Source organism: Psittacula echo (assembly GCF_963264785.1).
Source record: "Psittacula echo genome assembly, chromosome: 9".
Lineage (NCBI taxonomy): Eukaryota > Metazoa > Chordata > Aves > Psittaciformes > Psittacidae > Psittacula > Psittacula echo.
The window spans coordinates 23,525,732-23,540,875 of record NC_137745.1 but is presented as its reverse complement, the minus strand read 5'-3'; the positions used below and the strand labels follow the sequence as shown (position 1 = coordinate 23,540,875).

The 15,144-nt window shown below is 39.8% G+C and overlaps 3 protein-coding genes across 7 annotated transcripts in view; 1 reads left to right on the top strand and 2 right to left on the bottom strand.

Annotated features, from left to right (window-relative positions):
- IPPK (inositol-pentakisphosphate 2-kinase) overlaps nt 1-1,762 on the bottom strand; it is a 64,357-nt gene extending 62,595 nt beyond the window's left edge. The window contains exon 1 of the mRNA XM_080625416.1: nt 1,388-1,762. The gene's annotated coding sequence lies outside the window, so the exon portion shown is untranslated. The remainder of the gene's footprint in view (nt 1-1,387) is intronic.
- A 577-nt stretch (nt 1,763-2,339) lies between these two features.
- ATRIP (ATR interacting protein) lies at nt 2,340-14,164 on the top strand. 2 transcript variants are annotated; one of them, XM_080625880.1, is made up of 13 exons: nt 2,340-2,735; nt 2,980-3,065; nt 4,282-4,452; nt 5,093-5,208; nt 5,548-5,708; nt 6,914-7,009; nt 7,787-7,916; nt 8,346-9,074; nt 9,717-9,859; nt 10,425-10,516; nt 11,399-11,482; nt 11,740-11,989; nt 13,339-14,164. In XM_080625880.1, the coding sequence occupies exons 1-13, from the start codon at nt 2,357-2,359 to the stop codon at nt 13,404-13,406; spliced, it is 2,505 nt and encodes an 834-aa protein (XP_080482006.1). In that variant the 5' UTR covers nt 2,340-2,356; the 3' UTR covers nt 13,407-14,164. The 2 variants fall into 2 exon arrangements, with proteins under 2 accessions (XP_080482006.1, XP_080482005.1); XM_080625879.1 differs by lacking the exon at nt 11,399-11,482.
- Nucleotides 2,866-15,144, bottom strand: part of SHISA5 (shisa family member 5) — a 36,321-nt gene continuing 24,042 nt past the window's right edge. For 3 of the 4 annotated variants that reach the window (XR_013957696.1, XR_013957697.1, XR_013957698.1), the window contains one exon: nt 10,533-10,626. The gene's annotated coding sequence lies outside the window, so the exon portion shown is untranslated. Of the gene's footprint in view, nt 3,033-10,532; nt 10,627-15,144 lie in introns of those variants that run through there. The other variant, XM_080625885.1, reaches the window with a different exon arrangement.

The following is a 15,144-nucleotide window of genomic DNA, read 5'->3' as shown; positions in this document are numbered from 1 at the left end:
ACACAGTATGCTGTTATGTAAAAACAGTAATAATAATGATAGCACTAGCCTATTTCTTTATGTATAAGAAAGCAACGTTAAGACCAAATAAAGTCTAAATTGAGTTCATTTTCAATTACTTAAATTAAGCTTGTTACCTGTCTCTATAAACACAGATAACAAACAGAGCACTAGAACCTGCAAGAAGAGGTTTTAAACAGAACAAGCAATTCTATTTTCACTCTATCTCTGAATCATTTCTTTCTAAGCATCTAATCAAATAAATTCTTAAAAGCAAGAATTACCTTTTCTTTGTTGCTAGAATACAATGACATGAATTATGTTCCTATTGCAAGAAGAAAAAGAGTATTTCTGAATATAAATAATGGTACCACCAATGATGTAAGCATCAAATCTCTCCATGACTTTCCAAGCTTGGTATAGCAATTAATAAAATACAACTTCTAAGAAAAAAAAAAACCTTAAGTTAGTACCTCAGAACTGAAGTGATACAAGTGGTGTGCTCTAGGAGACTGCCCCTTTTATCCTGATTAGATGCAACAATCCCACCTGCTGAAGTTCAGAGGGATCACCTGCTGTCACTTTAGCAGAGAAGGTGGGATGAGCCAACACAGCTGAGAGCATTGACCCTCAGGGGTTTCTTTTGGCTTTGCTGGCTAATCAGAGGCTGCTGCTGCTTATGCCAGAGCAGTGCATTGATAAAGCAAACTACAGTCTAGTGATTATTTAAGTTTTTTTGCACGTAGAGGGAAACAGAGAAATGAACAAGAGAAATCAGAATTCTCTGAAAGCTTTGGAAATATACTAACAGAACATTGTTTCTCAAAGACCACCAGGGGATTTGTAAACTGATTTGTAGCACTGAAAATTGTTACTAACCCTGTTTTTAAAATGTGCTGCAAAGCTATTATCTAGTCTAAACTTGAAAAGTTTACCAACATAGGTGGGAGCTCACAGGGGGTAATGCTTCATTTTTGTCATGGGCTGTTCTATAGACTCAAGTATTAGATTAGGACTGGTCTTCTATTAGAGCAACTAATGCAATTAAAAAAAAAAAGAGAAGGACAACACCCCTTTGAGTCTGCAACAGAAAATTAGAGTGTTTCCTGGTTTTTGTAAGTGTTATGAGTTGGTTGAGTTGGAGTAATTTCCTTTCAGTCTCGTGCCTCACATTCCCATGGGGAATAAACAAAACCACCTGCATGTCTGCAGCCTCCTGTCCCACCACAGCTGCCACAGGAAGCCCATGCAAGGAGGAAGGAGCAGCGATGGCTGCTAGCACAAAAAGAGTTGTCTGCAGGGGTTCTCCATGAACCTCTGCTGGGGAGGTAGGCACCCAGCAGCCTGAAAACCCTGCCCAGCAGGTTCTGCTCATGACATCACTAACCTGGCCTTGCTGAGCGATCACAGGACCACAGAATCATTAGGGTTGGAAGGGACTTTGGAGATCATCCAGTCCAATCCCCTGACAAGGCAGGGCCACCCAGAGCAGGTTACACAGGATGTCCAGGCATGTTCTGAATGTGTTGAGAGAGGGAGACTCTACAGCCCCCCCGGGTAGCCTGTGCCAGTGCTCTGCCACCTTCAATGTCGAGTTCTTCCTCATGTTGAAGTGAAAGGTCTTGTGTTTTAGTTTATGGCCATAGCTCCTTGTCCTGTTGCTGGGCACCACTGGAAAGTCTGGCATCATCCTCCTGGCACCCACCTTTGAGATGCTGATCTGCATTAATGAGATCCCCTCCCAGTCTGCTCTCCTCTAGTCTAACCAGGCCCAGCTCCTGCGATCTCTCCTCATAGGAGAGATGCTCCAGACCCCTGATCACCCTTGTGGCCTCCAGTGGACCCTCTCCAGCAGCTCCTTGTCTGTCTTGTACCAAGGAGCCCAGCACTGGACACAGTTCTCCAGAAGTGGCCTCACCAGGGTCAAGTAGGGGGGGTTCACGCTGTCATGACGCCGGTGATGGCTACACGAAGCCCAGGTGCCGCCACGCCGCAGCTCAGCGTTACGCCAGCAGGCCACCCCCTCAACACGACGGGATATGACATCACCGTCTAACGCTCTGACATCAGCAGCCTGTCCCTCAAGCTGCTGACAGAAACTTTCCCGCCACCCTCAGCAGCACTGCTCGAGCCTGTCCACGAGCCGCCCGGTCGGCCAATCAGCGAGCCGCTTATAGCGCAGGTCGCAGCTGCCAATCGCTGGGCGCTGATGTTCGGTTTGTCCCTCGGGAGTCGCTCAAGTCCCTGCCACGCTCCCATTGGTCTGAGGGAAGCTCTGCCCGGTAGTGATTGGCGCGCGGCTTGGCGTACTGGTGGCGCTGTCCGCGGCGGTTCCGGTGCCCGGTGCATCCGTGCCATGGCGGCGCAGCCCGCTCTCGGGCCGCGGAAGCGGAGCGGCCCGGTGCTGTGCGGGGCGGGCTGGGCCGGTGCTGCCCCTCCGGCCATGGCGGGCTTTGGCGGGGCCCTGGAGAACGGCTTCCCGCCGTACAAGCGCCCCAAGAGCGCGGGGCCGGCGGGGCGCCACGAGGGGCCAGGAGATCTCTTTGGAGATAGTGACTTTACGGCGGACGACCTGGAGGAGATCGACATCTTGGCTTCTCAGGCGCTGTCCCAGGAGGCCGCCACCGGGCACCCGAAACACGCGTGGGGCGGCTTCGGACCGAGCGGCCCCGAGCGACGGGTGGCTGTGGGGCTGCCCCGGAACGGAGCTCCCGCAGCGGGGAGGAAGCTGCCAGGTTGGTGTGTCCGTGCGGCCTGGCGGTGTGGCTAGAGCACGGGTGTGATCTCCTTAAGGGTTGGTGGACAAACGCTAAAGCAGAGTTATGTAGTAACGAGACGCGTGCGATTTACCTGTTTGTAGTGACAGTATAATTGTTATGATACTCAGAGGTGTGTAACAGCAAATAATAAAATGTTCAGTCATTGCTGATGTACATACATCATCCGTGCTTCAGAACAGATCTTGGCTTTTTTCTGCAGCAGGAAGCAGTGCAGAATATAGTCTGGTGAGAGATGCCTTCCAGTTTGAAGTCCTGCAAACGCAGCATGAAGAAATTAAACAGAAGGTCAGCAGTTCTTCCCCCCTCTCCAAATATGACATTTTTTTGATAAGGTGAACTAAGAGGTGGGATAAGTTCGGTTCCAAGTATTTAATTCTTATTGACTAGTAATGTTTGAAATCCATGGATCTATTAAAAGCATCGTACTAGAAACAGCTCTAGTAGTATTCAATATGAGAGCAACATTTTATTTCTTGGTCATTTTGGGTTAGCAAATACTCATTTTTACCTGTTTCCGCTTAAATGGGTTCTCCTCTGTCCTGTCACCTAGCCAGCACCTTGTTCTGTGAAACTTAAAGATTTGAGAAAATGACTTACAAGTTGTGTTCTGTTACTTATATGATGATCCCTTATGGAATGGGGAAGAAATAGATGCAGAAAAGTAAGAAGGTGCAAATGCCCACACCAAGTCCATCCTTTTTTGGCAGACAGCTTAAGAAGAATATAAGACCTGAGCAAGTTTATGATTTTTAGTCTTTTAGCCTCTGGTAACATTTCATGTAGGTAGTTCCTGATCCAGAAATACTACACGTGTGTTTAGTATTCTATAGTGTATTATTTCATCACCCTTACATCTGGTGTCTGAATCTTTCCCAGCTCTTTTATATCCTTTATTGTGGAAGCTCCTACCTGTACACCACATTCAACATGGGGGTGAACCATAAATTTATACAGTGGTGTAGAGGTGTATTTCTGCCCTTTCTCCATGCTTTCCTGAGTAATAATTGTATTCTCCTTCAAAGTCTTGTCTCTGAGTGAGATGGTTGTTCAGAAAGTATTAGAGACTATATATGTGGTGAAGATACAGTCTGGGGGTGGTAGCTTGTCAGGACAGCATGCTTGCTGGCTGCCATGCTAGATGAAGTATTATCATTGTTATTGTCCAAACAATGAATAAATTATTGATGTGAGTAGAATACTTACCAAAAAAAGAACATAATTACAGAGAAGGGGAAGGAGAAGGATGGTCTCTGACAGGTACCACAACAGCATATGAAAATGTGCCTTTGCTGTCATTTTATAATTCTGTTAGAAAAAACAGTAGCTGAGCATGATTTAACCAGGAAAAGATTAGAAGCAACATTGCAGATTTTGTGCACTGGGCTACAGGAAAATTTTTATCTTTAGAAAGTATAAATATACCTAATTTTTGACCCATATACTGATATAAATACATGCTTCTGGTTATATGCATCTTCTGATGAAATTCATCTGTTTGCAGCTGAAAGAAATGCAGGATGAAATTCTTACTAAAAATGGAGAAATTAAAATTTTGCGTGACTCGATGCAGCAGATGGAGTATGCTATGGAGGAACAGAAAAGATCATACATGCTATTGGAACAGCAAAAATCTCAGATCTTAAGTGAAAAAGAAAAAGAGTTCTCCAAAAAGGTTTGTAACTGTGTCAGTTACCTGCAGGCCACATGCGGAAGCTGATTTTATGACTTAATATGACAGATACCTAGTCAAAAGAAGAACAGTTGTGTGGAATTTCCAAATTATATATGCTTCCTTCATCTAGAAGAAAGCATTTGTAAGAATCTGCTGCAGGTTTTCTTCTGTCAAAATGAAAGTAAAATTCAAGTGGTAGAGGTTTTAATTTATTTTTGTTTGTTTGTCTTTTTAAGCAATCCCAAGAACATTAAAATTGGAATGTATTTTAAAGTGGAAAAAGCGACAGAACATGCTTTATAACTGATCAGAGTGCTATTCTGTTGTAGTCATTTTTCTGAAAGCCCTGAAGAGGACAGTGGCTGCTTTTGTCTTGTTTACTCTGCTGTTAATGGCCTCACTGTAGTAGTGCTCTGCATGGCACTTGGTCTGTCTTCACAAGTCATACGCTTCTTGCCTGAACTTCTGGCATTTGGTTCTAAGGTAGTATTACTTGCACTAGCATACATAAAAATGCAGATCCGTGCAGAGTTCACAGTAAGTAGATGGTAATCTTGAAATTTTAATGGTAATTCTAGGTGCTTGGCAGTTCTGACTCCTGAATTATTCAGTAACACTGTCTTTTTAATTCCTCTTTCAGTTGCTGTCATTACAGTCAGAGCTGCAGTTCAAAGATGCAGAAATGAATGAATTAAGAACACAACTTCAGAACTGTGAAAGAAATAAGCATGTTATTCAGACAGTTTTAACACCAAGGTAGGAGCTTCAGAAAATTCTTTTTGTGTTCCTTTTTACAATATGTGTGCTTAAATTATTGAAGATTTATTGATTGATTGATTGATTGATTGAAGTTACATGAAACTATTCTTCATGTAACTTTTAGCTCCATTGTCTTTAAAAAACACAACTAAAAAAGTCTGATGACCTCTATGGATTTTGCTCACAAAGAGCTTTCATTGCATTTGTGACAAAACTGCAGAGAGTTAATAGTGAAGTATCTTTCAAACATCGGTGCAAACAGATCCTTGTTTATTGCTTAGTAAACTAAATACAAAAGAAATACTGATTGATTCTAGTGTTTGATATCTATTTTAGCCCTAAAAAGAACTTTACAATACAAGTGATACCAGAAGGATGTTCTGTGCAGCCTGGAAAAAGATCTTTTCCTACAAAGGAATCCTTCAATGCTGAAATGTCCACTAGACCATCGTGTTCTTCAGGAAATCTGATTGCCCCAAGTACTTTGATCAAAGAAGGTAAACATGTATGCAGCTTGCAACATTTTTAGCTGCATCTGAACATTCTGCCTTAGATAAGGAGTTTTATACTATGTGACTGGACAGTTTCAGTAAGTTTGTTGTAGAGAAAAACAAACACGTATTTGTTACATTTTGGTTCTGCTTAAATTTCTTTCCTTTTTATACCAATTGGGATGAAATAGCTGACTGAAATTTGCATTAAGATCATTTTGATTCACACCCTGGTAATGCCTATGTACCAGATGCCAAGATGTCAACAAGGAAGTGGCTACTGGCCATCATAAAAACTTCCATTTATTATGTGATGAACTGAAATATTCAAATTGTTAATATGCTTTTCTCTTTGGTTAGCGAAGATCAGGAAATGATTTGCCTATTTCTTGAATTTGTCTGCTAGTCAGCTAATGCATTTTTTGTGTTCTTGTGGTTTTGGCTTTAAAGCTGACCGTTAGGGGGAGTTTATTTTAAAGGGTACATATTTAGCCATATTGAAAGAAGCAACTGAAACAGTACACGCATTTCCTCTTTTATGTAATTCTCACAAAGGTGTATCTTGAAATTACTTGAGTAAAGCTTAAGAAATTAATATATTCATGTATTTGAAGATTGCTATTATATGAAGCAAAATTGTGGGGCCATGTTTCTGATGTGAAATAATAAATGGAAAAAAATTTGGATATCATCAACTAACCCTTAGAGGAGGAGTCATGAAAAATCTGAGATGTTACTGTCAGTTACAGTATTCAGTCTTAAATTGGATCAGCACTATGAACTCTATCAAAAAGAAAAATACAGTAGTTTTAAAGCATTAGTATTGCTACTTTTTCAGCCTCCTGACTGTTCATTATGGTAACAACACTCAGTGTGCCTCTCTTAATCTCTACTCGTAGTGGGAATTCAACTTAAGGTTTTGGGGTTTTTTCTAAAACAAAAGTTGAGAGCAATAGCACTGAACAATCTGGAACATCTGACAGTAAAGCTGAAATTTTATTCACTTCTCTAATTTAATTTGGGGAGCAATTCTACTTCATATAGCTTTTACTATTGTTTGACATATTTGAGTTATACCAGTTTTTTACTGGTCTGCTGCCCGTTTTCTTACTCTATAACAGCTGTGGCTAACAGAATGTGTGTAAAGGATAGGCACAGATACGTAAGAAATGTAGTTCTCTTACTTGACTCATAATTACTGTTTGTTTTAGATAGTAAGATAACCCATCCTGAAGTGTTACCCCTGAAGCATGAAGCTATGGGAAAAAATGGTTCCTACAACTCTGTACCTAAACGAAACACACAAGGTAACTTAATTTTTTTAATACAGAAATAGTGAGCATCTCTGAGGAGCAGCTTCGTTGCCTCTACTAAGCAGTATTGTGCTGAGAAGCCTGCTACGTACAGTGCCACTGCACAGTAAACAGTGGTGTTCAGATAGTCAATGTTTAACATTGTGATTTTTGCAGTAAAAAACTTCAGATTATATTATCTTGTATCCCAACAACATTCTTATATTGTTACTTTAAGAAAAAAGTTTGCCTGGGTTTGGTTTTTGCTTTATGGAAGGATACAGATCAAAAGGCATCTTACTATGAGGCTGCTTCTTCCAGCATTAATATATTATGCTTTTTATTGTAAACCAGTATAAAAACAGAAAAAAATGCACCTTTTGTTTTGGGTTTTTTTTTGTTTTAAATGCCATTTACAACCGTCAACACTAGGAATTCTGCAGGGTGCTATTTTATTTCCAATGCAGAATAAATTGCGTCATGTAATTTTAATGTCTGAACTGGAATATGGAGAGCAAGTCATCAGGATAATTGAAATATACAATTACCTGGCTTGAGCTGTTTTGATAATACTGGATTGTAATTAAAGTATCTCTAAGTATAGTTTGGTTAATATTCAAGTCATAAATTTTTTTTTTGGAAATCATTCTCTTGTAAAGAAAGATGATTTGTAATGGAAAAGGTATTTTGAGGTTGAGAGCACTATAAATAAGGCTAATCGTTTGAAAAATCATGTTTTTATTGTTGTTGACATGGTAAAGCTACTCCAAAGCTATTTGTGCATCCTTTCAGGTTCTATCTTACTAAATGCACTGATGAAACAGCCCCTTGTCCCTGGGTCATTACTAGGACTCTGCCATCTCCTTAGCAGTAACTCTGAGCCTCTGCCTGGAGCTGCATTGCAGCCCAACTATTTGGATATGTAAGTTTTACTTATTTTTGTTAAACTGCATGTGACATGTTCTTAGGATAGTGGCATTCTCTATACTGAGAAATGCTTATTCACAAAGGATAGCTCATTCCTTTTGTTACATGCCATTTTACTTGGACCATTCAATTTGGAACATCATGATCATCATAGATACTAAATGGGGACAATACTTCAGTGATAAACTAGGTTAATTATGTAATTAATGGATAATTATATACATAATAATTATATACCAGGTATCAAGAAGTAGGTTGGGTTTGGTTTTTTTTTCCCCAGTTTACATTTTCTTTTGGAAAGACATCTCTTGTTAATCTCTCGCCTTTCCATTATTTGATTCAGAATATGAGTAACACAAATTTCAACTATGTTCTCTGCCTTTTCTTCTGAAGTCTTTCCTTTTTTTCAACTTTACTTGGATAGGAAGTCCACACACCTACCCAGCAGCAGGGCAACTCAAGAAGAAATTGCTGCTCGTGGATCCTTGCAAGAAGCTCAAAACCTTGCTATAACAGGATTGAACTTGATTGCTATGGATGGAGGATTATCTGAAGGAAGCCAAACAGAAAGCCAGAGAGAGCTGCACGTCACACACTGCAAGATCCAAGGCGCTGTGCACCTCTTGCCCTTGGTAGAACACCATATTGGTGTATACTGTCAAGCGGTACAACTGGCAGACAAGCCAGTAAATGGTTCTTGTGGAAACCATTCAGCTGCTTCTTCCAGAACCAACACAAATATGGTGTCAAGTAAGGAGGACTTCAGGTTGCCTCTTGAAGAAGCTACAGTTATATCACTGGGTATTCTTTATTATTTGGCATTCTATAGCTGGGATGTTGTCCACTTGTTGCTATCTACTGAAGTGGAAGAAAGTGCTGCTGCTGGAGATGAACAGGTTTCCAAGATGGATAAAAAGGTGTTGTGTGATAACCAGTGTGATGATAAAGAAGATACCAGGACACAAGGAGGGCTGCCTGTAGCTCCACAGGATGCTCCCAATAACGATCAACCTCAACATTCATTATTTAAAAAGCTGCTTCAGGTTTTAGCTTTTTCTGCTGCAAAAGGCTCCCAGACTGACAGGATACTGAACCAAAGCCTAAAAGTTTTGGTGAAATTAGCTGAAAATTCAACAATGGACTTGCTAATAATGTAAGTCAGCAATAGGTTTACAATTATTTAAGACTGCTGTCTAGCAATTTTTATTCTCTGTTGAAACTAATTTGTACAGAAGACAGCAGAAGTTTTGATGTGTACAAGAGAATTTTCAGATCACCTTTGAGAAGCAGTTGAGGATCTTTCTACTGCCTTTGCTGCTAATGAACATGATAACGTTACCCCTGATCTGTAACAAGATTTGCTTATGACATTTACATGAAGCAGATCTGTTGCCTCATTGCATAGCCATCACCTGAAAGTCAGAAAACTTCTTAAAGCCAGATGCAGTTCATCAGAGTATGTGTAACATTCATTTTGGGTTTTTCAAGATTGCTGGGTGATGCATAAGGAATGAAAGCACAGGGTCTCATTCTGGTAGGTAAAATGCCACTCTCAAAAGTGAGACATTTAATTTGTTAATGGTCTGATATACACAACCATCGTATCAATTGCAAAATGACTGCCAAATGTAACCAAATGTGGTTTTTGGTATACATTTTATTTATGATACACAAATTGGGATCAGGTATGTTTTGAATGGCTGAAAAGGCACACATTCTGATGATGTGTACAAGAAATAGTGTCTTTTCAACCTGTCAGTGCATTTCCCATTTCTAACTCTCTTTTCTTTTGAAGTTTTCAGCACTTACTGAGTAGCCAGATACTGCTCCATTGTCTGTGCCCAGAGACCCCTTTGCGTGCTGTCCTTTTGACCGTGAGACTGTTGTCTATTCTTGCTCAACACCATACACTGGTTGTTCAACTTTGTTCTCATTCAGGTAAAAGACTTCATTACACAGCATAACTTACCAGGTTAGCATGACTAAAAGCAATACAAACAGGCCTTGCTCCAAAGTGTTAAAAGCCCAAATAGCCTCCTATGTTACCTGAAAACTTTAGTGTTTCAGTTATTTTTTGAAGAGTATTATGTGTTGTATTATCTGTCTACATACAGTGCTTTTATACCCATGTCAATTTTTAAAACTACTTTCCAGATTAATGTTGATGAGGGAAAAAAAAGGCTTTTGAGGAGTTTTGAAGTTAATCTGCATGTATGATACCATTGAGTTTAGGGATTCCAGTACTCTGCATGACAAGTAGTCTTTGTCCAGTTCCTTATGAATGAAGGTCTGTATTACCACAAACGCATTTATAAAGTTTAGGGATACTGGTTTCTTCAGCACTGCTTAAGATGTCTGAAGTTAAGCAAGAAGTTGAGCCTGTATCACAAGTCCCAGCATAGCACTTAATGTATTTTCTGAAATGTTGTCTTGTTTAGGATAAAATTTAGTTTTGTCACACAGTTGACTAGTTACAAAAAGAACAAAGTTATCTCCGTTTCAGACACCTGCCTTCTTCTTGCCCTGTACATGTATATTACATCAAGACCAGATAAATCAGCATCTGAAATGCTTTGGCTTCAGCTGGAACAAGAGGTAACCAACCACTGCTGCTTGTTCATATGCTTTTTCCTGCTGTCTCCAGCTGGGGGAGTGGGAGGAGCAGGGCAGTGCACAAATTGTCTGAAAACAAGTTCTCTAGCCAACTAAAATAGAACAGAAAGTACTGGCTTGCAGTAAGGGATTACATTGATTTGCAAGAGTAGCTGCTTGAAACTGAATCAGTAACTGGTCAAGAGAACATCAATCATAACAGTTACAGTTAAGTCACTGAAAGAGGAAGAAAGATCCTCAGATGGCTGTAAATATTCAACACTAGGCTTTATTTTGCTTTTAGATCGAGTAAAAGGAAGCAAGATCTATGATTTGTTTTGACTTTATTAATTCTAAACTGTATCTTATGAGTTACTATGTAGAAAAGGCAGTCTTAGCAATTTAGGATTATATTAATTGTATTCAGTGGAAATACTACTTTTTTATATATACGAAGAATAGCTTCTAAACTTGCACTGTTTGTTCCGGCAGTGGTGACTTCTTTGAGGTTCTACTATTTGTTCCGCTCTTGCTCTCATTTGAAAGAATTTTTAACCATTTTCATTATACCCCTACCTTCATTGTTAGATTCAGTGTAAACATTATTTTATGAAGTAAATTAAGGCCCAGTGCACCTCACTAGCCTTCCTCATCAGAAAATTGAAATAGGTTTCTGTGCAGGGCAAGTTCTATGTTTTTAAAGTTTTACAGGGAAAAAATTTGAACATTTTTTTGGGGGGATATAGATCAACTGTTAAGAAAAAACAAGAATGTGTGAAGTTAATAATGAAATGTCATGTCTACCTCCCTTTATTTGCAGTTTGTTTGCTAATTCTGCAGAACTCCAGTACTCATTATAATGCACTCTGTATGTTTTTGTAATAGACAGTTAGACTCCTGACAAGGTTTATGCGGAGTTCCAGTCCAGCAGTTTTATTACCTGGTACAGAGTGCCAGTGTAATCTTGAGGTATGTCACTACAATGGCTCAGTTTACTGAGAACTTTTAAGATACTCAATGCTAAAATAGCTTTTTGTCCCTTTTTTTAGCTAAAAGAAAAGAGAAAGGTACTGTACTTTAAAGGAGGCCACCTTCTAGGAACCTTGCTTTTTTGCTTGCTACACAATATTTTGAAATTTGGAAGTTTAATTAGTAAAGTTCATAATTAATTAAGTTTTCCCCTACTATAACTTTATGTATTGAGGCACTTTCTTCTCCTCTTGCAGGTGGTTAAGGCACTAATTATAATGTTACACAGACAGTGGATGAAGATTAGAAGATCTGAGAACAGCTTGTATGCACATAAGGAACAAATTACTCAGTTTTTACGGGATGCTCTTTTACTCTTGCACAGCCTATCTCAGAAAGATAAATTGTTTCATGAACACTGTTTGGAAGTTCTCCATCAATATGACCAAGCCATGCCGGGCATAAGAGCAGTTCTCAGAAAGACTCAAAAATTGAGTGCTTGTGAAGGTAAAACAACTCAAGTGGTAATCTGGCTTTTTTCCATGCTGCAGAAATAGAAATTCCACTTCTGTCCCTTTCCTCATTTAACAAGTGCAACCTACCAAATACCATGGATGTTTGTTGCTCAGACCTTTGAAGACAGTCCATAGTCTAGTGCTTCTCAATCTTCATTATACTGAATCACTACTGTACTATTCTTCTTTAATAGTTTTCTCATTCTTCTCTCCACAGAGATATGCCCCTACTATCTGATCCAACAAAATCCCATACTCCAACTCTTTTTAGTAAAGCAATCTGGACTATATATTACCTTACTAAAAAAAAAAAAAAAAATTGTCATTATTTCAAGTCTCCAAATAGCATTACACCTTCTCCCTGCAACTGTTCCGTTTCCCCACCACTCCCCTCATCCTTAACATCTTTCTTCCTTTTCCCTCTTCTACCCACAACATTCCTCCACTACTCAGAAATCTTCTCTACCCCATGTCCATCAGGACTTGCCCCTTGCTTTGCACAGTTCTGGTGTCCATTTCCTAGACAGAGCTACTCTTGTGAAATTGCCTCTTCTCCCTGTACCTCAATGCCCTTTCTTTGTTCACTCATGGCATTATTTACATGTATGTTGTAGAGCTGATGAGAAGATTGTGCTCTTCCATCAGTAGGTGGGTTTTCTACAAGATATGAGATAAGGCATCTGGTCTTGTTAAGAGCCAGAGTAATAAATCCTTCATTGTCAGTGTACGTATTGCATAAGTAAGGCACGTGATGCAAGCATGCCACTATTAGTTACAGTGACTTCTCTGGAGATGCCAAAAAGTATGCCAAGTATGGGTTCTACTCTGATTGCTTAGAGTATTCCAAGGTTTTCTAGAACTTTGCCAAACACCTTGTCTGGTTATGCCTGGGAAGGGTCCAAAATGGTATAACAGCTTGGGAAGTTGGGGAGGGTGGTGCAATTGTGAAACTGCAAGCCTGTAGTCTGCATTTGGGTTCTTCCTTTAAAACATAAATTACTGTGGTTTTGTCCTAGTGACTTAAAAATCAGTGAACAAAAATTAGTTTTAAACTTAGTTGCAAAATAATAAAGTACCATTTACTGGTTTTCCATTAGTAGATAAATTTAATTGACTGCCCAAGATAGTTCTCTCCTTTAACACCTGAAAAGGCATTAAAGAGGGGGAGAAGTTTGTATGACAAAATGCGTATGAAGACCTGTTTGGCATGAAACCTTGATAAAGGGTATTTGCTGTAGCCTTCTACAGTCAGTATGTTTTAAAATGCAAACAGATACCAGCTGTAATTACACTGTATGAAGTAGGTAAATGACTCTGAAACATGATTTGTTGTTGTTGCAGAGCTGATTTTGGATGAATTGTATCCTCCTGAGCCAGAAGCAGAAGAGCAAGGAATGGATTCCAGCTAGCTAACATCTAGCAAAGATCTCTGTCCGTCCTCATCTAAATCATAATCATTGCCACTGTAAATCTGAAATTCCAATCATCTATTTTATTAACTGATAATCTAAAGGCTGCACTCAAATGCAGCACAACTAAGGCATTTCTTTGTTGTGATTATTTAAGTGCCATCTAAACCTAGCTGAAAGCGAAGAAATTTTGCTCTAAGAATTATACTACAATGTACTGTTTTGCTGTACAAACCCACTCAGTGGCTTATGACCGGTTCCATTTACGAAAGTCTTTTGAACACATTTGTTTCTTTGTAGCTGTAGCACTTTCTTTGCTTGACTTCCAAATTTTTCATGTTGATATTAGTAAACAGTTTACTGTGATTTTAAAAACCTTTCTACAAATAACTTCTAGTTGGCAGCTCAGTTCTGAGCAAGAAATTCAAAGCCTTGTAGTTATCACCTGAGTTCATAATTTTTCTCAATTTCATGGATCTGCTGAAAGAAGAACTATTGTTGAGATGCCCAAACAAAAAATACTAGAATTTGCTGTTTTAAAAACCTACCTGTCCTGGTAGAGGAGAAAGATGGTAATGTTGAGGAAGGCATTCTGTCTTACTTGGCAAGAGAAAGATGCGCAGAATGATGGGGATTTTTGGTTGTAGTATCTGGATAGGCACCACAGTGAAGATGAAGGAGCACCGCATCGGCTGAGATACAGTACTGAAGATGGAGGAACTGTTGCTATACCCTTTGAAGGGCCAGAGCTCCTAGGTATAAAACTTCACTCCTTCCTCCCACAACACAGCCTAGGGCTAAACCTCCTTCCCTTTGAGCAACAGCTGGCAGAGCTCCCCCAGGCATGTCATAGTTGTTTCTGTACAGCACAAACTGCCAACTACTTCTCAGGAACGGGTTTCAAGTCCCTTGTAGCAGCCTGGAGAACTGCCATTTTCCTGCTTAACTGCAGCAAGGATGGATGTGCAGGCACGTAATAGCAAAGCCTTCTAAGTTTGTGTGCTTGCATGGGAATAACCCTAGAAGTGCCACCAGGGCACTGGATAAGACATGCTACAGAAGTTTCAGTGTGACATAAACCCATTTGCCTTGTTCAATTTTTAGAAAACCAAACACATGTCATTCCCCCCCCAAAAAACACCAAACCGAAACCCACAGTGTTTCCTGGACTTCAGGATTAGACAGAAGAGCTTGAGAATGTCAGGTAAAAGCCCCTTCCTTCCTGAAACCCAAAATAAATGTTAAGGTAATTCTTTAAAAATATCCCTATGAACATGAGCAGGGGTAAAGCAGATCTGGCAGTTAGCCTGCTGTTAGTGGCAAACTTAAAAGGTATAGTTACTATATCCCAAAATTCAGTGATTTTCCATCACTTTTCAGCTGTTCTATGCTTTTCTCACCATCTAATTTCTTTATACATAATTTGAGTTTATGGTGATAACACGCATTTAAACCTGTTCTTTGGGTGAGTAGACCAAGTGAATTTGGACAAAAACCAGCTGAGGAATCCCAAAGTGTTGAAGCAATCCAGTTATAAAAACTTGCTTCAAAAATTCCCGGCCTCATCTAAAGGGTGTGTATATGGCAACTTGGTAAAAGGGAGAAGTGTGTTACTGCTAAGCTTCATACAGACAGAAGTGTTACATGTGGGAAAAAACAATAAGAAAATACCCCTAACTTTTCCCTCCTGACACTGCATCCCCTCCCATCCACCCACTCTAACAAGACAACAGCCTAA

Excerpts from the sequence above, each read along its gene's own strand:
- ATRIP (XM_080625880.1), top strand. The coding sequence starts at position 2,357 with ATGGCGGCGCAGCCCGCTCTCGGGCCGCGGAAGCGGAGCGGCCCGGTG. Across the intron at positions 2,736-2,979 it reads AGCGGGGAGGAAGCTGCCAG|CAGGAAGCAGTGCAGAATAT; the intron begins GTTGGTGTGTCC and ends TTTTTTCTGCAG. Across the intron at positions 7,917-8,345 it reads CAGCCCAACTATTTGGATAT|GAAGTCCACACACCTACCCA; the intron begins GTAAGTTTTACT and ends TTACTTGGATAG.